This window comes from Scyliorhinus torazame, chromosome 6, assembly GCF_047496885.1.
Source record: "Scyliorhinus torazame isolate Kashiwa2021f chromosome 6, sScyTor2.1, whole genome shotgun sequence".
NCBI classification, from domain to species: domain Eukaryota; kingdom Metazoa; phylum Chordata; class Chondrichthyes; order Carcharhiniformes; family Scyliorhinidae; genus Scyliorhinus; species Scyliorhinus torazame.
In genome coordinates this window covers 228,160,969-228,187,626 of record NC_092712.1, presented here as the reverse complement: position 1 = coordinate 228,187,626, position 26,658 = coordinate 228,160,969, and the positions used below count along the sequence as shown (strand labels likewise).

Genomic DNA, 26,658 nt, shown 5'->3' with positions numbered 1-26,658 from the left:
CTTTTTGCGACTCATGCACTAGCACACCCAGGTCTCTCTGCACAGCAACGTGTTTTAATATTTTATCATTTAAATAATCCCTTTTGCTGTTATTCCTACCAAAATGGATAACCTCACATTTGTCAACATTGTATTCCATCTGCCAGACCCTAGCCCATTCACTTAACCTATCCAAATCCCTCTGCAGACTTCCAGTATTCTCTGCACTTTTTGCTTTACCACTCATCTTAGTGTCATCTGCAAACTTGGACACATTGCTCTTGGCCCCCAACTCCAAATCATCTGTGTAAATTGTGAACAATTGTGGGCCCAATACTGATCCCTGAGGGACACCACTAGCTACTGATTGCCAACCAGAGAAATACTCATTAATCCCCACTCTTTGCTTTCTATTAATTAACCAATCCTCCATCCATGCTACTACTTTCCCCTTAATGCCATGCATCTTTATCTTATGCAGCAACCTTTTGTGTGGCACCTTGACAAAAGCTTTCTGGAAATCCAGATATACCACATCCATTGGCTCCCCGTTATCTACCGCACTGGTAATGTCCTCAAAAAATTCCACTAAATTAGTTAGGCACGACCTGCCCTTTATGAACCCATGCTGCGTCTACCCAATGGGACAATTTCCATCCAGATGCCTCGCTATTTCTTCCTTGATGATAGATTCCAGCATCTTCCCTACTACCGAAGTTAAGCTAACTGGCCTATAATTACCCGCTTTCTGCCTACCTCCTTTTTTAAACAGTGGTGTCACGTTTGCTAATTTCCAATCCGCCGGGACCACCCCAGAGTCTAGTGAATTTTGGTAAATTATCACTAGTGCATTTGCAATTTTCCTAGCCATCTCTTTTCGCACTCTGGGATGCATTCCATCAGGGTCAGGAGACTTGTCTACCTTTAGCCCCATTAGCTTGCCCATCACTACCTCCTTAGTGATAATAATCATCTCGAGGTCCTCACCTGTCATAGCCTCATTTCTATCAGTCACTGGCATGTTATTTGTGTCTTCCACTGTGAAGACCGACCCAAAAAACCTGTTCAGTTCCTCAGTCATTTCCTCATCTCCCATTATTAAATCTCCCTTCTCATCCTCTAAAGGACCAATATTTACCGAAACAACTCTTTTTTGTTTTATATATTTGTAGAAACGTTTGCTATCTTTTTATATTCTGAGCAAGTTTACTCTCATAATCTATCTTACTCTTCTTTATAGCTTTTTTAGTAGCTTTCTGTTGCCCCCTAAAGATTTCCCAGTCCTCTAGCCTCCCACTAATCTTTGCCACTTTGAATACTTTTTCCTTCAATTTGGGAGGCAAGGGATGAGATTGCAGAGCCTTTGGCTTTGATATTTGGGTCCTCACTGTCCACGGGGATAGTGCCAGAGGACTGGAGAGTGGCGAATGTTGTTCCTCTGTTCAAGAAAGGGAATAGGAATGACCCTGGTAATTATAGGCCAGTTAGTCTTACTTTGGTGGTCGGTAAGTTAATGGAAAAGGTCCTGAAGGATAGGATTTATGACCATTTGGAAAGGTGCAGCTTAATCCGGGATAGTCAACACTGATTTGTGAAGGGTAAGCCTTGCCTCACAAATTTGATTGAATTCTTTGAGTAGGTAACTAAGTGTGTAGATGAAGGCAGAGCAGTTGATGTCGTATACATGGATTTTAGTAAGGCGTTTGATAATGTTCCCCATGGTTGGCTTATGCAGAAAGTAAGGAGGTGTGGGATAGAGGGAAATTTGGCCAATTGGATAAGTAACTGGCTATCACATAGAAGACAGAGGGTGGTGGTGGATGGAAAATTTTCAGACTGGAGACCAGTTACCAGCGATGTACCACAGGGATCAGTGCTGGGTCATCTGCTATTTATGATTTGTATCAATGACTTGGAGGAGGGGGCTGAAGGGTGGGTCAGTAAATTTGCTGATGACACCAAGATTGGTGGAGTAGTGGATGAGGTGGAGGGCTGTTGTAGGCTGCAAAGAGACATTGATAGGATGCAGAGCTGGGCCGAAAAATGGCAGATGGCGTTTAACCCTGATAAGTACGAGGTGATTCATTTTGGTAGAAAAAAATGTGAATGCGGATTACAGGGTCAACGGCAGGGTTCTGAGGAATGTGGAGGAACAGAGAGATCCTTGGGTTCATGTCCACAGATCTCTGAAGGTTGCCACTCAAGTGGATAGAGCCGTGAAGAAGGCCTATAGTGTGTTAGCGTTTATTAACAGGGGGCTTGAGTTTAAGAGCCGTGGGGTTATGCTGCAACTGCACATGACCCTGGTGAGACCACATTTGGAGTACTGTGTGCAGTTCTGGTCACCTCAGTATAGGAAGGATGTGGAAGCATTAGAAAGGGTGCAAAGGACATTTACCAGGATGCTGCCTGGTTTGCACGGTGGGTCTTATGAGGAAAGGTTGAGGGAGCTAGGGCTTTTCTCTTTGGAGCGGAGGAGGATGAGAGGCGACTTAATAGAGGTTTATAAGATGATGAGGGGGATAGATAGAGTGGATGTTCAGAGACTATTTCCTCGGGTGGATGTAGCTGTTACAAGGGGGCATAACTATAAGGTTCAGGGTGGGAAATATAGGTGGGATGTCCGAGGTAGGTTCTTTACACAGAGAGTGGTTAGGGTGTGGAATGGACTGCCTGCTGTGATAGTGGAGTCGGACACTTTTGGAACTTTCAAGCGGTTATTGGATAGGCACATGGAGCACACCAGAATGACAGGGGGTGGGATAGCTTGATCTTGGTTTCGGACAATGCTCAGCACAACATCGAGGGCTGAAGGGCCTGTTCTGTGCTGTACTGTTCTATGTACCGTCCTTCCTTTTTGTTGGTATAAACCTTTGCTGAGCACTGAAAAATCGCTTGGAGGGTTCTCCAGTGTTCCTCAACTGTTTCACCATAAAGTCTTTGCTCCCAGTCTACCTTAGCTAGCTCTTCTCTCATCCCATTGTAATCTCCTTTGTTTAAGCACAAAACGCTAGTGCTTGATTTTACCTTCTCACCCTCCATCTGTATTTTAAATTCCACCATATTGCGATCGCTCCTTCCGAGAGGATCCCTAACTATGAGATCCTGAATCATTCCTGTCTTATTACAAAGGACCATATTTAGGACCGCTTGTTCACTCGTAGGTTCCATTACATACTGTTCAAGGAAACTATCGCGGATACATTCTATAAACTCCTCCTCAAGGCTGCCTTGACCGACCTGGTTAAACCAATCGACATGTAGATTAAAATCCCCCATGATAACTGCTGTACCATTTCTACATGCATCCATTATTTCTTTGTTCATTGCCTGCCCCACCATAATGTTACTATTTGGTGGCCTATAGGCTACTCCTATCAGTGACTTTTTCGCCTTACTATTCCTGATTTCCACCCAAATGGATTCAACCTTATCCTCCGTAGCACTGATGTCATCCCATACTATTGCCCGGATGTCATCCTTAAATAACAGAGCTACACCACCTCTCTTACCATCCACTCTGTCCTTCCGTAGAGTTTGATACCTTTGGATATTTAACTCCCAGTCGTGACCATCCTTTAACCATGTTTCACCAAATGGCCACTAAATCATAGTCATTCACGATGATTTGCGCCATCAACTCATTTACCTTATTCCGAATACGACGAGCATTCAGGTAAAGTACACTTATGTTGGCTTTTATACCTCTGTTTTGAATCTTAACACCTTGACCATAACCTCTCCTAAGTTATTTTTCCTCTTAACTTTTCTCCTAATTTTCCTTGCCGTTCCCATATCTTCATGTAACAACCTGCCGCATCGCTTTTCATTGATGTTTTTACTTCCCGTTTTATTCCTTTTAGTATTACTGGGCCTATTCACTGAGCTCCCCTCAGTCACTGTACCTTGTACTGTCGCCCTTTTTGATTTTTGACTATGGTTTCTCTGCCTTATACTTTTCCACTTACTGCCTTTTGTTTCTGTCCCTGTTTTACTACCTTCCGACTTCCTGCATCAGTTCCCATCACCCTGCCACATTAGTTTAAACACTCCCCAACCGCTCTAGCAAATAGCCCCCCAAGGGCATCAGTTCCAGTCCTGCCCAGGTGTAACCCATCCAGTTTGTACAGGTCCCACCTCCCCCAGAACCGGTCCCAATGCCCCAGGAATCTGAAACATTCCCCCTGACACCATCCCTTTAGCCACGTATTCATCCTATACATCCTGTCATTTCTACTCTGACTAGCACGTGGCACCGGTAGTAATCCTGAGATCACTACCTTCGAGGTCCGATTTCTTAACTTCCGTCCTAGCTCCCTGAATTCTGCTTTTAGGGCCTCATCCCTTTTTTTACCTATGTCGATTGTACCAATGTATACCACGACCACTGCCTGTTCACCCTCCCCCTCCAGAATGTCCTGTACCCGCTCCGAGACATACTTGACCCTAGCACCAGGGAGGCAACATACCATCCTGGAGTCTCGTTTGCGGCCACAGAAACGCCTGTCTATTCCCCTTACAATTGAATCCCCATAACTATTGCACTGTCACACTTATCACCCCTCCCCTCTGCAGCAGAACCAACCATGGTGCCACACGTTTGGCTGTTTTCAACTGAGAGGCCATTCCCCTCAACAGTATCCAAAGCGGCATATCTGTTCTGCAGGGCCACAGGAGACCCCTGCACTACCTGCCTCGCTCTCTTGCTCTGTCTGGTAGTCACCCATTCCCTTCCTGCCTGCGGAGTCTGAGCCTGCGGTGTGACCACCTCTCTATGCGTGCTATCCACGATGCTCTCCGACTCGCGGATGCGCCACAGTGTCTCCAGCCGCCGCTCCAGCTCTGAAACTCGAGCTTCCAGGAGCTGTAACCGGAGATACTTCCTGCACACATGCTGACCCTGGGGACTGGAACTGTCCCCAGCCTGCCACATGGAGCAAGAGGAGCAGACCAGGCCTTGGAGCTGTCCTGCCATGATTTATTTCTTTAAATTAAACTTTTGAAATTAAACTTTGGAATTATGTTTTTGTGTCGGATTATATCCAATCTCCTGTATACTATTTAATTAGCTTTATCCCTGAGTATTTATCTTGCTTGATCTGACAACAAATTAAATAATTATTTAATTGAAATTAAAGTTATTTATTTCAACTTAAAAATAGTAATTTAAATCAACCCAAAATAGTGATTTAAGTGAGATTAAAGAATAGTAATTCAATTAAAAATAGTAAAGTCCACAACCTTAATTCTGACAACTTTTTCACTAATTGTGTATCATGTTAAAGCATGTGCAATATGATGTCTTACAGTTTTGAAAGATGCACAAACACAGAATGAGCAGGAAGTACCAACAAAAATTGACACAAGTAAGTAATTCGGCATCCGAACAACTCTATACATTTTGTGCATGCATAATGTGTTTCAATTTTGATTTTCATCGATTTATTAATCATTCTTCAGGGTTGAATAAGCACGGTCATTAGGGAAGAGTTTGAGTCTTTGAGACAAAAGTGTTGACTAATCATGTGCCAATCATATTGCTACTAATGGCCAAAAGTAAATTGACCCTTCTCGTATTTTGACCTGATCACGTGCCTCTCATGCCCATTGTAAATGCTGATTTTTAAAAAAAAATTATAACATTTTGAGATTGATCAATAATGTGCTACAGCGTGTATAACTTGCACCTGCTGATTTTAATTTGTAACTTGAAGATAGTCATAGAAAATCCTGAAATGGGTTTTTTTAGCTGTTTCCTTTATGCTTCAGAAAATAATTTCAAAACACGTTCAGATTTCAAAAATTCTAAACCATTGTTTTTCAAAATACATTATCATAGAATTTACAGTGCAGAAGGAGGCCAGTCGGCCCATCGAGTCTGCACCGGCTCTTTGAAAGTGCACCCTACCCAAGACCACACCTCCACCCTATCCCCATAACCCAATAACCCCACCCAACACTAAGGGCAGTTTAGCATGGCCAATTCACCTAACCTGAATATCTTTGGACTCATCTAGTTTATTCCTTACACTCTGTGCATTAGTTTGTAGAACTCTTACTTCGGCTATACCCTCAACCTGCCCCTCAGTACTGATGCTTTATTCACTTGTTTATTATTTTCCTCTTTTGGTTTAACCAGTATACTCACTGTAGTTATTTTTTTTAAATTTAGAGTACACAATTATTTTTCCAATTGTGGGAGAGAGACCCACGCAGATACAGGGAGAATGTGCAAACTCCACATGGACAGTGACCCGCGGCCGGGATCAAACCCGGGCCCCTGGCGCCATAAGACAGCAGTACTAACCACTGCACCACCCTAAATACCCTTAATGAATTTTTTTTTTAAATGACGGTATCAACTCATAATGCTCAAGAAGCTACCTTTGTATAATGTCGGTGTGATTTGAAAGCAAAACACTTCAGGTTTTACATTTCCTGAGACCTGCACTAAAATAACAATGTTTTGTTTTAGAAATATTGACTTTTATAGAATTTCAAAAGTTCTGCATTAGAAATAAAAGATTGTGGTTAATTTCCTGTTTATGTGATCCTGCCAAGAGCCTAGCCCACAAAGAACACTTACTGCGGGAGACAGTGGTGTAGTGGTAATGTCATTGGGTTTGTAGTCCAGAGACCCTGAATAATTCTCTAGGGAATTGGTTCAAATCCCATTGCACCTAGTGGAATTTAAATTCAATTAGTAAGTTTAAAAAAAATCAATCTAAAACTGAAAGTTTATCTCCATAATGATCAACTATCATCGATTGTCATAAAAACCCATTTTGTTCATGAAAGCCCTTTAAGGAAGGAAATTTGGCAACTTTGCCCTGTTTGACCTACATGTGAATCCAGACCCCCATGGTTAACTTTTAATTGCTCCAGGAAATAGCCCAACAACCACTGAGTTGCACCAAACCGTTACAGAAATGTCATAGCAGATTGACTGCCGCAGTACCAAGAAGGTTACTCACCACCATCTTCTGGCCAGTGACGGTCACTTCTCATGAAAGTACTTTGAAAATATATTAGACACTCATGCATTTACTGCCATAATTTTCTGACCATTTTCCATGGCGAATCTGCACGCCTGAATTTGCAATACATTCTCTGGTACGCAAGGGTCCCTTTCTTCATTGTCATTTTGTAAATCATAATTGGTGAAGATGTATTTACTGTTGATTGTACCCACAGATAAGGTAAAAGTGTTGCTGGAAGAAATATGGATGTGTATTGAAAAGCCGAATGCACAAGAGAATCCAAACAAGAATACAGGTATGCGGAGTCATGTGGAGCAGTGTTCCACAGGGAGCAGTACCAAGAACACTGCTTTTCTTGATATATTAATGACCTGGACTTGGGTGCACATAGCACAATTTCAAAATTCTCAAATATTGTGAACTGGGACGAGGAGAGCAATAGGTGTCAAGTCAAATACAGACTGTGGAATGGGATGGACGTGAGAGATGAAACCTAATACAGAGAAATGGGAAGTGTCAATTTTGGCAGGAAAAATGAGAGGTGACAATATAAAATAAAGGCCACAATTCTAAAGGGCTGCTCGAACAGAAAGTCTTGTGTGCAAATCATTGAAGGTGGCAGTGCAGGTTGAAAAGTGGTGAAAAAAGGCAAACCGAATCCCTCGACTTTTGAAATATACGCACTGAGTGCAAACCTAAGTAGGTTATAATGTCATGTGAGCCCGGTGAACAACCTTAAATTGTATCAGGCTGAGCCTGGCACACGTCGCGGTCGCGTTGATTCTACTCAACGCGTCCGCCCAAAGGCCCTCCTCTATCTCTCCCCGCAGCTCCTCCTTCCACTTTCACTTCAGCTCCTCGGTCTACGTCTCCTCTGATCCCATAAGATCCTTATAAATGTCAGAAACGCTCCCCTCTCCGATCCATCCTCTAGAAACCACCCTATCCTGAATCCCCCTTAGTGGCAGGAGTGGGAAGGTTGGTACCTGTCTACGCAGAAAGTCCCGCACCTGCAGATATCGAAATTCATTTCCCGCCGCCAATGCAAACTTCTCCTCCAGAGCCCTCATGCTCTGAAAGCTCCCCTCTATAAACATGTCCCCCCATCCTCTCAATTCCCGCTCTCCGCCAAATTCGGAACCCCCCCGTCCATCCTTGCCGGGGCAAACCGGTGATTATCGCAGATTGGGGACCAGACCGATGCTCCCACTGCTCCCACATGTCTCCTCCACTGCCCCCAGACTCTCAAGGCCGCCACCACCACGGGGCTGGTGGAGTACCGCACCGGCGGGAATGGCAGAGGCGCAGTTACCAGCGCCCCCAAACTTGTGCCCCTGCATGAAGCCGCCTCCATACGCACCCATGCCGACGACACCCCCCCCCCCCCCCCCCCCCGGCCCCCACCCCAGCCACTTCCTAATCATGGCTATATTAGCCGCTCAATAATAATTGATAAAGTTCGGCAGCGCCGGCCCGCCCTCCCTCCGACTCCGCTTAAGCATTACCCTCCTCACTCGCGGGGACTTGCCCCCCATACAAAGCCCGCTATAACTTTATTGACCCACTTAAAAAAGGACCGCGGGATGAAGATGGGGAGACATTGAGGAAAAAAAACAGGAACCTCAGGAGGACCGTCATTTTCACCGTTTGAACTCTGCCCGCCAGAGACAACGGGAGCGCATCCCATCTCCGGAAATCCTTCATCTGATCCACCAACCGGGCCAAGTTTATTTTATTTAGCCGGTCCCAATCCCTCGCCACTTGGATACCTAGGTACCTGAAACTGTCCCCTGCCACTAAACGGCAGTTCCCCCAGTCGCCTCCTGACCCCTCGCCTGGACCACAAACATCTCGCTTATATTAAGCTTATACCCCGAAAACCGGCCGAATTCCCCTAAAATTCCCATAATTTCTTCCATCCCATCAATTGGATCCGAAACAAACAAAAGCAGGTCATCCGCATACAGCGAGACTCTGTGCTCTACCCCCCCCCCCCCCCCCTCCCCACTACCTCCACCTCCCTACTCTCTGGGGGCATCATGATCATGTTTAACAGCCTTCTTACATTGGCCACCAGCTGCCTGCCGTTAACGAACCCCGTCTGATCCTCCACAATGACGTTCGGCGCACAATCCTCAATCCTAGAGGACAAAATTTTGGCCAGCAGTTTGGCATCTACTTTCAACAGGGAAATCGGCCTGTAAGACCCACATAGCTCCGGTTTCTTGTCCCGCTTCAGGATAAGCGAAATTGTGGCCTGTGACATCGTCTGGGGCAGAACCCCCCTTTCCCTTGCCTTGTTAAACACCTTCATCAGCACCGGTCCCAATATTCCGGAGAACTTTTTATAGAACTCTGCTGGGTACCCGTCTGGTCCCGGGGCCTTACCCGACTGCATGGCCTTCAAGCTCTCCACTATCCCTTCCAACCCGATCGGGGCCCCCAGCCCTCCTACTAGCTCCCCGTCCACCTTCGGGAATGTCAGCCCCTCCAGGAAGTGCCTAAAGCCTCCGGCCCCACAGGGGATTCCGACCTGTACAACCTGCTGTAAAAATCCCGAAATGCCTTACTCACCCCTGCGGAGTCCCCAACTAAGTTCCCATCCCCATCGGTAACTTTCCCTATTTCTCTAGCTGCCTCCCTCTTTCTGAGCAAGCATCCTGCTGGCCTTCTCACCATGCTCGTATATCGCCCCCCTTGCCTCTGTGAGCTGTTCCACTGCCCTCCCTGTGGTTAACAAGCCTAACTCTGTAGCCTGTATCCTCCGCCGTCCCCTTGAAAGCCCTATCTCTGGATTCTTGCTCTTTATATACGTGTAAAAAGCCTTAGGATTTTCCTTAATCCTGTTTGCCAATGACATTTTGTGACCCCTTTTAACCCTCCTGACTCATTGCTTAAGTTCCTTCCTACTTTCCTTACATTCCTCACAGGCCTTGTCTGTTCCCAGCCTTCTAGCCCTTACAAATGCTTCCTTTTTCTTTTGGACTAGGCTCACAATATCCCTCGTTATCCAAGGTTCCCGAAACTTATTCTTCTTCCTCACAGGAACTTGCTGGTCCTGAATTCCTATCAACTGACATTTGAAAGCCTCCCACGTGCCAGATGTTGATTTACCCTCAAAACTCCGTCCCCAATCTAGATTCTTCAGTTCCTGCCGAATATTGTTATAATTAGCCTTCCCCCAATTTAGCACCTTTACCCGAGGATTGCTCTTCTCTTTATCCAACAAGACCTTAAAGCTTACTGAATTGTGGTCACTGTTCCCGAAATGCTCCCCTACTGCAACTTCAATCACCTGGCCAGGTTCATTCCCCAATGCCAGATCTAGTCCCTATTGGACTATCTACATATTGCTTCAAGGTGCCCTCCTGGATGCTCCTTACAAACTCTGCCCCATCCAAGCCCCTCGCACTAAGTGAGTCCCAGTCAATACAGGGGAAGTTAAAATCACCCACCACAACAATCCTGTTGTTTTTATGCCTTTAGATGAACTGTCAGTAATTAAAGTTGACAAGACACTGGGACCAAAAGAAATGCATCCAAGGATATTAAAGGAAGTGGGAGAGGAAATCTCAGGGGCACTGGCCATAATCTTTCAGTCTTCCCTAGACTCAGAGGAGGTGCTAGAGATCTCGAGAATTTCAAACATTACACCCTTGTTCAGAAAAAGGTTGTAAGGATAAGGCCAGCAATTATAGACCAGTCTGCTCATCTTTGGTGGAAAATATTCAGGATAGAATTATTAGTCAATTGGGAAAATGTGGGTTGATTAGGAAGAGCCAGCATGGATTTCTTAAGGGAAAGTTCTGATAACTAATTTGTTGGAGTTTTTTGAAGGGGTAACGGAGAGGGTCGATGAGGGCAATGCTGGTGATGTATTCATCTAAAAGGCATTCAAAACAGTGCTGCACAATAGACTTGTGAGAAATGTTATAGCTCATGAAACAAAAGGGACAGTAGCAAAATGGATACACAATTGTCTGATTAATTGGAAACAGTGAGTGATGGTAAATGGATATTTTTCAGGCTGGAGGAAGGTTTGTAGTGGAGTTCCCCAGGGATCAATATTGGAACCCCTGCTTTTCCTGATGTATTTTAATAACCTAGATCTTGGTGTGCAGGGACAATTTCAAAGTTTGCAGAGAATCCAAAACTTGGAAACATTATAAACTGTCCGAAAAAAAACTTTCACACACCGAGTAGTTCGGGTCTGGAGTGCACTGGAAGTGTTATGGAGGCAGGTTCAATTGAGGCATTCAAGAAGGAATGTGTTAGGTTACAGGGAAAAGGCAGAATGGCATTAAGCTGTAATGCTAATTCAGAGAGTCGGTGCAGATATAACTGGCTGAATGACGTCCTTCTGCACTGTAACAATTCTGTGATTCTATTACTTCATCTTCAAAAACTTCAGTTATTTACCGTTAACAAATCTGTGCTGGCTTTAATTAATTCATCCATCCTTGCCCAAATGACTCCTAATTTTGTCCTGGATTATCATTTTGAAAAGCTTTTCCCACCTAGGTCAACAGACAGGCCTTTGATTGCTAGGTTTAGCCTTACACCCTTGTTTGAAATTTTTCCAGTGTTATGGTCCCCGTAGAAGCCTGTTTTAAGGAGAAATTCAAACTTCCAGTTATGAGCTACAATGATTTCATGTCAAGATTTCACTTTTTAAAATTAATTTACTGTTATCATATCACTAAAAAAGCAGCATTTTCTTGTGAGGCAACTTATACTTTAAACTATAGAAATAAACAGTTTCTTGTTCCTAATCATTCTCCCCCGAATTGCATGTCTCATAACAGTTCACAGTTGTCCCAGTCGCCAGTAGATTTCTTCATTTCTGCTTCCCAGCTGAGTAACCTTTAATCCCGGAACTGTCTCTCTGTAAGGCTTGCAATGTAGATTTATTCCTCTAGCTCCCAGCTAGGCAAATCATCCAGCCTCTTTTAGCTCCTAATGAAATCAGACTTCAAACTGAGCATATGCTACCACCTGTATTCTGCATGGTGAATGGTAGAGTCAGCATTTTCTCTGCTCAAATGTGCAGGACTGGATAATTCTATCTTCCTGCTCTGTACCTGTTAGTTGGCTGACCACCACATGAGATAAAACTGCAAACTTCTCTTATCTGGGATATGCCTGGGTTTTCAAGAGAAGCCCGTCTCCTGATCTCAAAATGTCATCTCCATCCTCTTCCCTATGGCAATTGGAAACACATTCTGTTTGTATTTAAATAGAAATGTGCATGTTATCTTTAAAGACAACTCCTTTCCTTGCATTGCCACGGTGGAAAGGCTTGAGTGTTCCGTTGATCCAGAGAGCAGTGCCGTGGGGGGTCTTAGGTTCCTGGAGGGGTCATCAATGACGGTAAGGTTGGACGGGAGGAACTAGGCGAAGAGCAACCAAAGCAAGTCCTCAATGGCGGATAGGGCGGAAGATACTCGTATGGTATCATCGGCTGCAACGGGAGATAAAGGCTGTAGCAGTAGATAGATCCCAGTCGTCGAGGTTCCCTTGCCACTGGAACTCGACCTACCCTCTGTCAAGGACCGTACATCTGCTTATGTGCAACGGCATATCCACGTTAAAAGATGTCCTGCACCAAGCACCTACTTAGAAGAAACCAGCAACCCCCCCCACACACACACACACACACACACATACACAGACAAAGCCATTCGGCGAGAGGTGATGGGGGACAGGACCATGAAATCTGCAAATCACAAGCTTGAATGGTGGAGTTTAATTCAGTTGTCCCGCTCTTAGAATAGGAACAGGAGAGCGCTTCTGCAAAAGTAAATTGAATTTCAGAACCTGGAATGTACAAACCCACATGGATAATGAGCAAAACAGTCGACCGGAACGGAGAACTGTCTATTGCTCTGAACTTAGGCACTTCAACATTGACCTCGCTGCCCTGCATCAAGAGCAGGCGAGAGGCAGCTTAGAGAAGGTGGAGATGGATACACCTGGAGAGGAAAACCTGGAGATCAGCCCAGGACACGTGGAATTGGTTTTGCCATCAATCGCAAACTCGGCAACCGACTCTCAGCTCCCTGTCTGCATCAATGAGCGCCTCATGACCCTCTGTCTACAACTTACCAAGAACCAGTATGAAACTGACCTGAGGTCCTATGCACCAACACTTGATGCCAGTGGTGAGTTCAAAGAAGGCTTCTACTCCAGCCTTTGCACCATACTCTCCAATATTCCTAAGGAAGATAAGATCACCGTTGGGGACTTCAACACCAGGGTTGGAAAGGACTCCCAAATCTGGAAAGGAAGGAGTTGGAAATTGCAACTCCAGCAGGGTTGTCCTGCTTGCCAAATACACAGAACACCAGCTTGTCATCACTAACATGCTGTTCTGCCAAGAATACAAGTTCAAACCTTCCTGGAGACATCCACGATCAAAGTACTGGCATATGATTGACTTCGTCATTGTCTGATCCCGAGACCAAAAGGATGCTCTCATTACCAATGTGATGAATAATGCAGAATACAGCTTGACAGACCACTGGCTTATCCACTTCTCTATTTCCATCAATCTCCACAAGAAGCAAGGGAAGATGAAGAAACAGCTCAAAAGAAAATCAACGTTTAGCGGCTTCAAGAGCCAAGCATGCTCGCTAACTTCCAACCTGGTCTTCTCCAGAATCCCCAAAGAGACTTCTAATGGAGTGAAGGAAAACTGGAAAGAGCTGAACACAACCACCATCTCAAGCTGTGAAGAAACCATCAGCTACAAGACCAGGAAACACCAAGACTGGTTCAAGCGAATGACCACACCATTCAAGACCTCATTGACAAGAAGAGGAAAGCTCTCCACATCAGGCAAAATGACATAACCAGCAAGGCACAGAGGAGTGCTCATCAATTAGCCTAGGGGGAGGTACAAAGAAGAACGAAGGAAATCAAGAACCAGTGGTGGACTGAGAAAGCTAAGGACCTGCAACTCCTCACTGACCAGCAGGACACCTGGGGCTTCTTCAGTGCCACCAAGGCAACATATGGACCCAATATCTTAGACCTCAAACCAGTGCGAAGCAAGGACAGAATCCTCTTGAGAGACAGATAAAGCGTTGGCCTTCGATGGAGAGAACACTTCAAAGAACCCCCAAATCACGATACAACCATAGGAAATCCCCAACTTCCCATCAAAGATGATCTTGGACCCCCACCAAGCGTGGACGAAGTAGAAGCTGTCATTAAGCACATGAAGGCTGAAAAAAACAGAGGCGTGGATAGGATCCCAGCAGAGATTTTCAAACTTGGAGGAGAAGAGGTCACCAGTCATCTCCATCAGGTGTTGCTGAACATCTGGGACAGAGAAGAAATTCCTGCCGACTTCCAGGATGCTGTCATTGCCACCATCTTCAAGAAAGGAGACAAAGCGGACTGTGGCAACTACTGAGAAGTGTCCCTACTCATCTTCGCTGTGACGATCATCGCCTGAATCCTTGCTAGACGTCTTGTCCAGTCTCTGGAGAAATCCTTCCGGAAAGCCAGAGTGGCGTCCAACCAAGCTGTGGAACAGCGGACGTGATTTTCACTGCTCGGCAACCCCGGGAGAAATGTCAGGAGCAATGTCAACCACTTTACTTGGCCTTCATCCATCTGGCCAAGGCTTTTGACTCAATCAATCGGGCAGTGCAAGGAAGACCCTGTCAAAGGCCGGCTGTCCAGAGAAATTCATCAACATCCTCCAACTCCGCCACAATGAGGTGTCAGTGACAGTGCTCACCATCGGAATGAAGACACAAACCTTTGAGGGGAGACTGATGTCAAGCAGGGATGTGTTATTGCCCCCACCCTTTTCTGCATCTTTATCGCTACCATCCATCATCGTGTCAAGAACAAGCTTCCCAGTGAAGTGGACATTGTTTACAGGATGGCGGAAAACTCTTCAACCTCAACCGATTGAAACCAAAGAAGAAAATGACACTGACGTCGCTCGTGGAACTTCAGTATGCAGATGATATCGCCATCTCCACTCGCTCAGAAGAGAATCTCCAAACGATGCTTGACAACTTCGCAGAAGCATACCGAAGAATTGGTCTCCGCCTCAATCTCAAGAAGACCTGAGTTCACTAATAGTGCCGACATCGTGCACAAGGCTCTCCCCACTGTGGTCGCCACCCTAGCAGTTTTGGCCTCGGTGCCACGCATTGCCGGCGCCATCTCCTGCGCCCGTAGCCTCTGGGACTCCTCCAAGTGGCTATGGATCTGCTGGAGCGACGCTGACATCTCCCTCTGAATGTCCCGGCCGCTCCCCATCAGCTCCGGGTAACCCACTTCCACAAGCTCAGCATCAGGCTGGGACCCAGCTGGGTCCTGGGATCCAGCAGCCCTCTGTCCGCTGCCTCGCCTGGAGGTTCCTGCCTCCACCAGATGTACATCAGCAGTGTCGTGCTCACCAGATTGTGCCCCAGAAGCCTGCCCATTAACATTTCTCACTGAGGTGCGTGTATCTGCGCTGGTAGGGGGTGGGGATGACAGCTGTGCTGCGACCACGGTTGCATCCTCGGAGTTCTCCTCTTGTGTGTTCTCAAAATCAGGAAAGGATGCCGCCCGGGATGGGTCAACGCCGTCTGCTGGAGGACCTGCTGGAGGTTGGACATGTGGTCAGTGGGAGGGATGGGTCAGTCAGTAAGGCAATAACTACTCCTGTTTGATAGGTCCTAGGGGTGGAGCCTGGTGGTTCCTCACCTCTGCGGCGCCCACTAGCCTCTGCGTGGGAGATCGATCTGTCCTCGGCCACCCCGGTCACTTCCAGGGCACGCTCCTCGAAGGAGGTGAGGATTCTTATGCCTGGCACCTCACCGCCACTCTGGGCCATCTCCTGCCAATTGTGGGAGAGTTTTTCCTGCACAGACACAGAGAGGGCATCGTTAGCCACACTTGTGGCTCACAGCGATTGGGGGAGGGGCGGGTGAAGGGAGGGTTGGGCTGGGGGGTGGAGGAAGGGGGGGGAGGGGGTGGAGGGAGGGTTGGGGGGCAGGGGTGGATGCTCCCTGGCCGGGGGGGGGGTTGGTGTCTTCTCACTCTAGCTGCCAGGTGTAGGTCGTTTAATTTTATTCTGGCACAGGAGGCCAGTTCTCCTCGTCACACTCCCCGTGCTGATAGCTGCCGCCACCTCATCCCAGGCAGCACTGGCTGCCTTGTGGCTCACCTTCCGGGAACCCAGGGGGAACAGGACATCCCTCCTGGCCTCCACAGCGTCCCTGAATCTTGGGGCTGGACTCCTCAGCACCATTGTTGCAAGCTGGCTAGTGTTGGCTGAGCAAGTGCAGCTTAAATGCTGCTCGACCCTGTTAGCGGGGGGCTGGCGAGCACGGTGCCGGCGAAACAGCTGCCAAGCCTTCTTTTGTGGCGAGAAACCCGTGAGGCCTCGATATGTGAACCAATTAACGTTGAATTGTGTTGCCGGACTCGCTTGGCGGAGCGGCGGGAAACTCGCGGCAAATCCCGCTCGCTACCGCGCTTAGAAATGTTTCCGGTGAATAGCTCCCCAAGTCTTTTTCTATACCTAATCTAAGCTTATGCTCACTCTTCCATAAACATTCCTCCACTGACATTTGATCCATTTGACCAACCTCATTCCACTTTCATAGCTAATCTAAGCTTATGATCACTGTTCCTTAAATGCTCTTTTACTGACATTTGATTCACTTGACCCATCTCGTTCCACAGGATCAAATCCAGTATTGTCTCCTTCCTTGTTGGCTCAGAAACATGCTATCGAGAAATGCGTCTTGAGCACATTCCAGAAATTCATCTCCCTCTCTGCCCTGTACTGTTGTTTTCCCAGTCCATGTTAGTACAATTAAAGTTGTCCATTATCACAACACTATGGTTCTTGCACCTCTCTGTAATTTTCTTGCAAATTTGTTCCTCTAAAATCTTTTGTACTGGTTTGGTGGCCTATAGAATTCACCCAGTTATCTAATCACGCCTCTAGCTCTTGGTTCTTAATCAAAAAGCTTATATGGTGATCGCACTTTGTACTTACATTGTTGATGTTTAGGGTCTGGGAAACCTGTTTTCAAAAAGTACAAATGTTTGAATATGTTTAAAATTATTGTTGACTATTTTCATCCTAAACTTGTAGGAAAACAGGGGCCTTCACAGAAGAAATGTAAGACGGTTAGAAGCAGTTTAAGTAACCCAAGTCACAGCAGTCCGCTGGAAACATCAGAGCTGCCAACACCTTCACCCCCACATCAGCTGGAGTGTGACCAAGAGGAAAACAGACTTTCAAAGATGGATGAGAGTTTAATTGATGAAGGATTGAAAAACAATGGTGACAGTGCCTTCTATGAAGACAAAACTATAGAACTGACTGGACAGAAAGATCTCGCTGCCAGTCCAACGGCATCGAGTACTGATACTGATAATGTTGACGACGACGATGATGAACAAGATGATTTAAGCCGACAACTGCAAGAGATACTTGACTGGACTGAACCTCTTCCTCCACAGCTGTCGCCACTGCCATGTTCCCCTTCAAATAAAAAGGCAGGTCTAAACAAAAAGTTGGTAGTTGTTACAGAAGAATTTAATTTTATAGATTTTATCAAATGCTCTATTAGTTATGCTTTTTTGGGTCCTGGGGTGACCTTATTTCAGAACATTAAAGTGCAACATTAAATATTTTGTTGTGACCCCAAACTCCAAATATGTACAATGTTGATTCTTTTCCTGCTTCAGGCTGTTCATGAAAAGAAGTTGACGTCTCCACAACACAATTACAATGAGAGTATGTAGGGGAATGATATTACGCAAGATTAAAAAAGCACTGTGGTTTCAGTAGTTTCTAATCTTTAAACAGTGGAACTTGAAAGGTCAAACCATGTAATAAAAAATATGGATTAGGTGTTTGTGTTATAAAAGTGTACAAGGAATAGTTCGTATTGCAAGAAACATGTGTTTCTGGACAGCTCGGTACAACTTTTGAAGTAATGAAGTAAATGCATTGTTTGAGAGAAAGCTGGGGGTTTCAACTTAAAAAAAAATGAAGTTAGTTTGGGAGCAGGTAGGTGGTTTATAGACACTGAAATTGACAGCTCTGTGAAGTCAGCTCCAACATGCCGATTTCAGTGTTAACTGCAATGTATCAGGAAACCCCCCTCAGTAAAAGCAGTTGCCGATTAAATACATAAATTGGCAATGAGAGCTTTTTAAACTGTGGTTTTTAACTTAACTGTGGGTACATTGGTTTCCTGGCCTTCTTGGAACTTACCAGTGAAAGTAAGGGGGGTTGAAGGATTGGGAAGTTGAGTGAGCAAGGGAGAGGACATTGGCGTCAATCCCTCCACAGAATTAAATTTAACGTGTAACTCTACTCTCTCTTCTTGCCCTGCTCTCGATCACTAAATTGCTTCTGACTTTGGATCCAGAAGCATAGCACTGCATTTCTGCTCCTCACTTCACCATTGTCCAGCCATGCCACATGGCTCTGCACGACAGGCTTATTCCTCCCATCAGCAGCAAACAGCATCTCACTGCTGGCACTAAAGACAGCAGCATCAGGTCTAGGGAGGTATCTGTGAAGCGAAGTAAAACCTTGGGATTTCGGAACTCCAGTTGATTCCTCTGTTCACCCTGCACCACCGTTCAACAGTGTCCCTTTAAATCACTCCGATGTAATCATCTCATGCGAGTTGTCATGACAGCCGTTCACACATACTGTTTGGCGAATTAGGCTAGGTTAAAAAGCCACTGATATATAATAATAATCTTTATTATTGTCACAAGTAGGCTTACATTAACACTGCAATGAAGTTACTGTGAAAATCCCCTAGTCACCACATTCCGGCGCCTGTTCGGGTACTCTGAGGGAGAATTCAGAATGTCCAATTCACCTAACAGCACGTCTTTTGGGATTTGTGGGTGGAAACCGGACCACCCGGAGGAAACCCACGCAGACACGGGGAGAACGTGCAGACTCTGCACAGACAGTGACCCAAGCCAGGAATCGAACCTGGGACCCAGGCGCTGTGAAGCAAGTGCTAACCACTGTGCTACTGTGCCACCCGTGATGAAAGTACTGCTGAAACTTCCCAGTTTCTTGTGCGGTGAAGGACTACCACCCACTCCCAAAGAGAAAGAAAACTTATAGTTGACCTGCAGCCTAAAACCTACAGACTGTTTATCGATTTCTGCAGTTTCTAACTTTCGAACATTAAGCTGCATTTATATATTTTACACCTTAGCGTACAGGAAATACAAAGAGCGACAGGTCAGGTTAGCATGTAAACAATGCAATTATACCTGAGCTGCTCAGAAGTAATGCCACTGAAATGTTGTTATATTCCCTTACTTTCAAATTAACTTTAGATTTGATAGTACATGAGAAAATGTTTTTAACTAAACGGGAATAGTCAAGAATTGAATCCAGTTACACTTTTCAGCCTAGATGTCCATCGTGGCCTAGCTGTGGGGAGGGATCAATCATTCAACCGTTAAATTTTGTAATTTAATTTAATTCATTATAATTTGACAACCAGTATTTATATTTACAGTGGTCTAATGCAGGGCACAGTGTTTGAATGCTATTGCATGCTCCAAGCTTCACAAAAAGGCAGAGCACCCCCGCGTATGTAGTCACCACAATTGAAGCAGTGTAATGTAATGTCACGCTGGTTGGTATATTGAGGGTATAAAAATCTGTTGATACATTGGTAACTTTTATCAAAGAACATTTCAAGTAGAAACTGAGATTCAAGAAGAATGAAATATTAATTGGAGGCCCAGTTTGAAAATGAAAAACGACCATCAGTTGTGTTTTCAAATCTCAAAGGTGCCAGTAACTCAAAGGAATTTCACTTCCTCTTTTCTCCCTTACCAGTTCTGTTCCCTGTCCTCGCCAGAAACTGTTAACACTTTGCTGAGGTACGATGCCAGTGCAATAAGCAGCCTCCAATCCCTGGCCCAAGTAACTTATCATTTGTGTGTGAGCTAAGGACTTATTTGACTCTGTTGTCATCTACATCCATGGCACTGCATTTCCAACAACAGTGGTTCAGGAAACGTGTTTTTCCCTCTACAAACCAGCAATGCTAACTAAATTGTAGGCATCCAGACTAATGGTCCAACTGAAATTAGAAGCTCCGCACTGGCTGGACACTGACCACGGGATCTTCCTTATTTCTCAGACTCAGCTTGTAAGTAAGAGATCATGGGATACTGATCTTGGTTCATTTGATATTTATTAAATGATGAAAAAGTAATGTCATACTGCTTTGCCATTTTCTGTTTAGTTTCTAAATAGAAACAACATAAAATAACTAAATTAAATATTTTTCTCTCTTATGCACCAGATCTTATTTGGAGATATTACAGATTCAAGTGATGATGAAAGTAGTAATCTTCCTGGAAGAAGCTGTAGTGAAAGTGTTCCAGAGACTGAACAACTGGATAGTTCTGGATGTACCGAGGTACTGATAACTGATCAGACATCCATGGTAGAAGCATGCATTTCATCAAGTATGGTTGGAGAGGTATCTGCAGAGAAAATGGATTGTTCTGAGGCTGAAACTGAAGACCTGAATGAGCACGTTTTGACAAAAACTGAAGTAGAGGGTGAAATGCCAGATCCTTGTTTGATTGTCAAAGATGCTCAGTGTAGAAATGAGGAGAGCAAGGAAGTTCAGTCTTTACCTGAGGAACCTCTAACCAGAACTCCAGAAATGTACAATGTTAAGAATCTGACATCTCCACAACACAATTACAATGATGATATGCAGGGAGACAATACCACAGAAAGTTCAAAAAATACTGTGGTTCCAGTAACATCTAATCTTAAAACAGTGGAACCAGAACCTGAAAGGTCAAAACCAAGCAGTAAAGAAGAATATAGAATGGACACATTTGTTAAAGAAGTGGAAGCCAGGGAGCTTGCATCGCAAGAAACCAGTTCTTTTGGGCAGCTAGCTACAAACCTTGAAGCAACGGAGGCAGAAGTTCATTGTACTAGCAACAGTCAAAGAGGTGAAAGCATAGTAGCTTCAATACTACCCTCTGATATGGAGAATACCACATCAGTGTCTGCAATAAAGGAGCAAATTGGTGCCAGCACAGTGGAGGAAGTAATGCCACTTTCCAAGCTTGACAGTAAAGTGGTACATGATGTTGCTCAGGATAACTCCGCTGAATGCATTCCTCCTGGAGACATGGAGATGGAAGAAATTAATGGCAATTGTTTTACATCTGACCGACAAAAAGGTGAATGTACACAGACTTTGTTGCAGCCAACTGCTGCGAAGCTTCCTCAGGCGGAACCACTAACAAAAGAGCAAAATCTTTACAAAATGGAGGAAGCAAAATCATCAGCTGAAGCTTACTGTTCTATGGAAACTGACGTTGATCAAAATCTGTCCAAGAACTGTATTTCTCCAGAGTGTACAGAGATGGAGGAAATGAATTCTGGTACTTTGATACCTGGTAATCAAAACAATGAACGCACACGGACTTCAGTGCCAGCCTCTGGCTTTGAGCAGACCCATACTGCATTTGTAGCAGAAGAGCAAAGTGAACTTGACAAAATACAAGAGATAGCACCACTAGCTGATTTTGACTGTTCTATAGAAACCACCGTATCCCAGGATAAGTCAAATAACTTTGTTTCTGAGGAGGATACGGAGATGGAGAATATTAATTCTGTTAGTTCTTTATCCGATAATCAGAAAGTTAAATGCACACTGACTCTGTCCAATGATATTGAAGAGTCTGTCACAAAGGAACCAATTGGGCTTGACGGAATACAGGACACTGCTGTACTTGGCAAGACTGACAATTCTGTCATAACTGATGTTGCTAAGGTTACGTCCGAGGACAGTGTTTGTACTAGAGCTCTGGAGATAAACAATGTAGATTCCAAGAGTTCTACTTCTGGTAGTCCTAACAATGAACTTCCAGTACCTTCAGAAGAGGAATGTATTCGACATGGCAAATCAGTCTTAATAATAAAGGAGAAAGACAGTCTCAACAAACTCGAGGAGATCAGTTCACTTAGTCTCAACAAACTCGAGGAGATCAGTTCACTTCAATCTGACTGCTCTTTGATAGCTGGCACCGCTCAGAACAGTTCCATTTATAGTCGGGATATGGAGATGAATGAAGTAGATTCGAACAGTTCTACATCTGACAGACAGCAAGATAAATATATATCAACCTTTGTGCCAATCAGTACTCAGCTGACCCAAGCAGAGTCTACAACAAGGGGTCAAGATTGTCTTAAGGTGGAGCAGGCTTCTCCGCTTGTTGAGTTTGACAGTGGTGTTCTTCCATATAGGTGCAAAGACTTTGTTTCTCCACATGTTCTGGAGATGGAGGATGATAGTTCCAGTGAATGTGCATCTATTGAATGCACATTGATTTCGGTGGAGTCTTCCATTGACGAACCTGAAATCAAGTTCACAATAAAGGAATATGACATAATTACCCGAGCAAAAGAAGCATCTTCATTTCTTGAATCTGACTGTTCTTTTGTGGTAACCGATCTTGCTCAGGACAAATCCGCAGATTGTACTTCTACTATGGGCATTTCCAACAAATGTGACCGTTTCTTTTCCACGTGGTCAGAGTCAGCTGAAGATACTGGAAAGATAAAGTGCATGGGCCGTGAAAGTCCAGTTGATAAGTGGGATGAAGGAAAAGATCAGTTGATGGAAAATGAAGAAAAAGGAAAAAGTGATATAGGAGAGATAAACAATCCTACTTTGAATCTGTCAGGAGAATGCGCGTCTTCTGTTCAAATTGCCACGCAGTTTGAAATTAATACTTATTCAACTCAATCCACAAGTCCAGATGAGTTGCAGGGCAGTATTGGACAAGAAAATCTTATAGACGTTGGGCAGAACAAGGCATGTGATACGTTAAATAATAATGTAGAGCAATCTGAAGAAAGTGCAAGTTCAGAAAAAAGTGAGGATATACATTTGAAAAGTAGAAAGCGACCTGGTAAAGAGATACCACTCCAGGAATCTGGCACTGCTTCACCGCAGATCTGTGAGATGAATCCACAAAACTCTGAGGCAGAAGTCTCAATGTTGGTTAGAAAAATCAAAAGAAAGCAGTGGCATAGAAAGATTCCAACTCCCCAAGGAGAAACAGAGGCCATTGATCAGAAAGTGGTTGAAAGGGAAATCGCGACTGAAGTTTTCACACCTGGAAATCTGAATCGTGAGCTCAAAGTTCAGACTGGGGTTGGGAAACTGGAAACTGAGCATCACACCCCTTCTGTTAATGGCCGTGTTACTGTTCAGTGTGATGAACTGCCTTTTGATTCTAAAGGTGCATCAGAATCTCACAAAACTGGTTGTAATATCGAAAGCATAACGCATTCTAAGGATGAGTCAGCCATCTATCCTGAATGTATCGAGAGTACAACTGAACCAGTGACTTTGGATGAAGAAAATAGCTGTCAAACCCCAGTGCGCAAAGCAAATGCTGACACGAATATGAATTATGAAAACGCAGATGAAAATGGGGACAATACCATGTCAGTGAAATGTGAAGCTTCAACTTCAGCTTTAGACTTGGATACCCCTGCGCTCCAAGTTTGTGACAATGAGTCATTTTCAGAATTGAGCCCAAGCACTGGCAGGTTGTTGGGGCGTACGCAAATAGAAAATGAAAATTTGATGAAAAACAATTATCAACAAAATGAAACCGAGGCTGTGGAGAGGTTGAAAAACTCATTGGAAGTCAGTTCCAATCAAGACAGTAACGTTTGTGTGAAAGAGCACTTTGGCAACCAAATGGAAAAGAATACCATTGGCATTGCAGAAGACGTGCCCAACTGCATCTCAAATAGAACAATGGTGAATAATTCTACAAATACACCTCTAGGAACAACCTGCAGTCATATACCTTTTGTACAAAGAGTGGACAGTTCAACGCAAACTGAAAATGATGATTCACAAATGGTGCTTTACACTGGCAGTGATCTACTATTAGCTGCTCCTAAATCTGTTCCTCAGATGGACTTTGTTGAAGAAGATGAGGTAGGAACACCAAAGGCAAAGCGACATGCTAGTTATTCTGACCTGTGGAATCCATCCCTTCCTGATACTCCTTCAGACCATCAGAGACCCATTCACACAGTGGGATTAAATCAAGAAGGGGCATTATTTGAAAATACAGGTGACAATTCGGTGGATGTGGAGTTATTTGGAACTTCGAAATGTGAGCAAACCTCCAAAAAGACTGCAAAAAGCAGAAAGCCATGTAGAAAATTACCAACTGATACGATAGAAGCAGATGGAGATGCACAACAAAATGGTGGTTTACAAAAGGCAGATGTGCAGTCGACCTCCAAAAGTCGTGTAGGTTTAAGAAGAAACAAAAGAGGTTCAAATCCAAATAATCCACCTGTACAAGCCAATACTGACACTTTCACTCCGGTGTTGTGCACCCAAGAAATACATCAAGTAATGTTAGAAATGGGAAAACCTCTGCCTCCTTTGTTGCCACCACTTGTAGCCACACCTCCAAGAACTGCAAGAGCTACAAAACCAGTATCCCCTCTTATTAAAATATCTAGTATAATCTCTCTCAATTCACCTGCAGATCATTTGGCTTCTCCTTCAAAAGAGACCTCAAAAACTGCTTCAGTTTCACCTCCTTTGGATTATCCTCAACAAAAGTCTCCCTCAATGCACTCGCCATCCCCATTAGAATTCGCGAGCAATGAAAGAATCCAGTCTTCTCCATTACAGTTTTGCACTACAACCCCAAAACATGCTGTTCCTGTGCCAGGGAGACTGCCTCAGTCTGCTTCATCAACTGGAGGTTCAGCTTTACCTCAAGAGAACTCTGTAAAAATTCTGGATGCTATGTATCCTAACCTCTCTGCCCGTGCCAGAACTTTAAATATTCTCCGTGGAAATGTTCAGCTCAGCATTCGTGGCCCTACAGATAGCGAGACCCAGGCTGGGGCTGTGAATCAAATTATGGGGTTCAAAGCAATCAATTCTGCCACAACTGCATTTGTGAAAGCAGTAAGCAATAACAGATTAGAAGGCACAAAAGCTGATGGACGTGAAAAGGATTTGGAGCAGCAACAGCCAGATATTGCTTGCACATCAGGTACCGTGGAGAAACCCAGGAGAAAGCAAATGGCAGCCAAAAGAAGTGCAGAAGATAATGGAGCAGGAAAGGCGAAGAGACTGAGAACAGAAAACAAGTGTCAGACTGTAGATGTTACCACTGATTCAATCACCCCACAAGAGACCTCTACTGTAAATGTCATTGACGCAACCCAACCAATTTTCAATCGGCTAGAAGAGCAGCAAACTAAGCTTGAACATAAGATAGCAGAGCAGCAAACTGAGCTTGAACATATCTCCCAGCCTCTTGAATCTATTAATTCAGATGAAGAGGCTGTAGCCAGTGCCTTAATGAAAATCACTCAGTCCTGCTTTGACCTACTGCCTGTTCTTCGCAGCCATGTGTTTGTTGGAAATATTCCTCAGCTCCCAGTATTGCGTGATGAAGAGAAGGAAGTAATTTGTGAATTGAGTGGCAATAAGGTAAGCATATGTAGCCAATTCTATCACTGTACTGCGGTAGTCAATTGATTTGTCAAACTCGGCTCATGGTAGTAATTTGATATATTACAAATGTTTAAAACGTAATCTCCTTGGATTACTGCTGATAATCGAGGATGGTAAGGATATATACAAGTGCCACTGAGGGCTAGGTTTGTTGTACTGTGTGGTATTGATTAACTACACTTCAGAAGTAATTCTGAATATGCAGTGATAATCCACCATGTATAATCACTGAAAGCAATTGATTGGTAATTCATTTCACTTGCTGTTCGTGATATTTTGTGCATAAACGTGCTGCTGATTATGTTTACATAACAGCAACTGCATTTCAAGAGTAATTTACTGTTTGAGTGCTTTATTTTGTTCTGACGTTTTGGTTACATGTTATACAATTGCAATTTTGTTTCATGGGATGATTGTCTTTCATGTCTTTTACTAAGCTGTATAGCCCAATGAGTCCTTGAGCTATGCAAAGCAAGGGGTGCCTTGCCTGCCGATGTTGAGGCTCAAATTTGACTTAGTGCGATACCTGAAACTGTGATACCTGAAACTGGCTGGTAAACCCCAGTGAGAAATTACAGGAGAATGGGGTGAAAATGTAGCACCATCGCAACTTTTAAATAGCTTTCACTTGGGGCAATTATTACGAATGAGCAAACTATAACATAGATACAGTGCCTCATTATCTAATTCAAAACTGCTCCAGCAGATGGCAGTTAGGTTAAAGACTCTGCCTTTACAGTGATTGAACCATAGCTGATGGGCACAATTTTCTAATAGAAAAAAACAGACAATTCTGGAACAAATGCCAAACATATAGGAAATAAGCCAGAGGCATAATGTTTCACTTGATGATCTGGCCTTCACCAGTAGCATGGGGTGTTTATAAAAAGTAAAACACATCAGATTTAGCTAAATTCAGCTATACCATCGTCATTCTTTGAAAAGTTCTCAATTTTTAAAAAAATTGCTATATGCAAAATTGTTCAATCTGTACAAACTGAGTGCAGTATTTTTTATATAAACTCATTTTTCTCGTTAAATTAATATCATAACCCTGTCAAGCTTCTGTTTCTGTCATTAGGTAAAAAGCTGCACACGTAGGAGTTTACCAGCTTTGAGAAAAACATAGAATCCCT

General features: G+C 44.3%; 1 protein-coding gene across 1 annotated transcript in view; it reads left to right on the top strand.

The window, feature by feature from the left end:
- Positions 1–26,658, top strand: part of ice1 (KIAA0947-like (H. sapiens)) — a 66,269-nt gene that overhangs the window by 11,451 nt on the left and 28,160 nt on the right. Inside the window, exons 7-10 of the mRNA XM_072509491.1 lie at positions 5,289–5,345; positions 7,174–7,254; positions 17,074–17,480; positions 20,285–25,498. Coding sequence (XP_072365592.1) covers positions 5,289–5,345; positions 7,174–7,254; positions 17,074–17,480; positions 20,285–25,498 — 5,759 coding nt within the window. The remainder of the gene's footprint in view (positions 1–5,288; positions 5,346–7,173; positions 7,255–17,073; positions 17,481–20,284; positions 25,499–26,658) is intronic.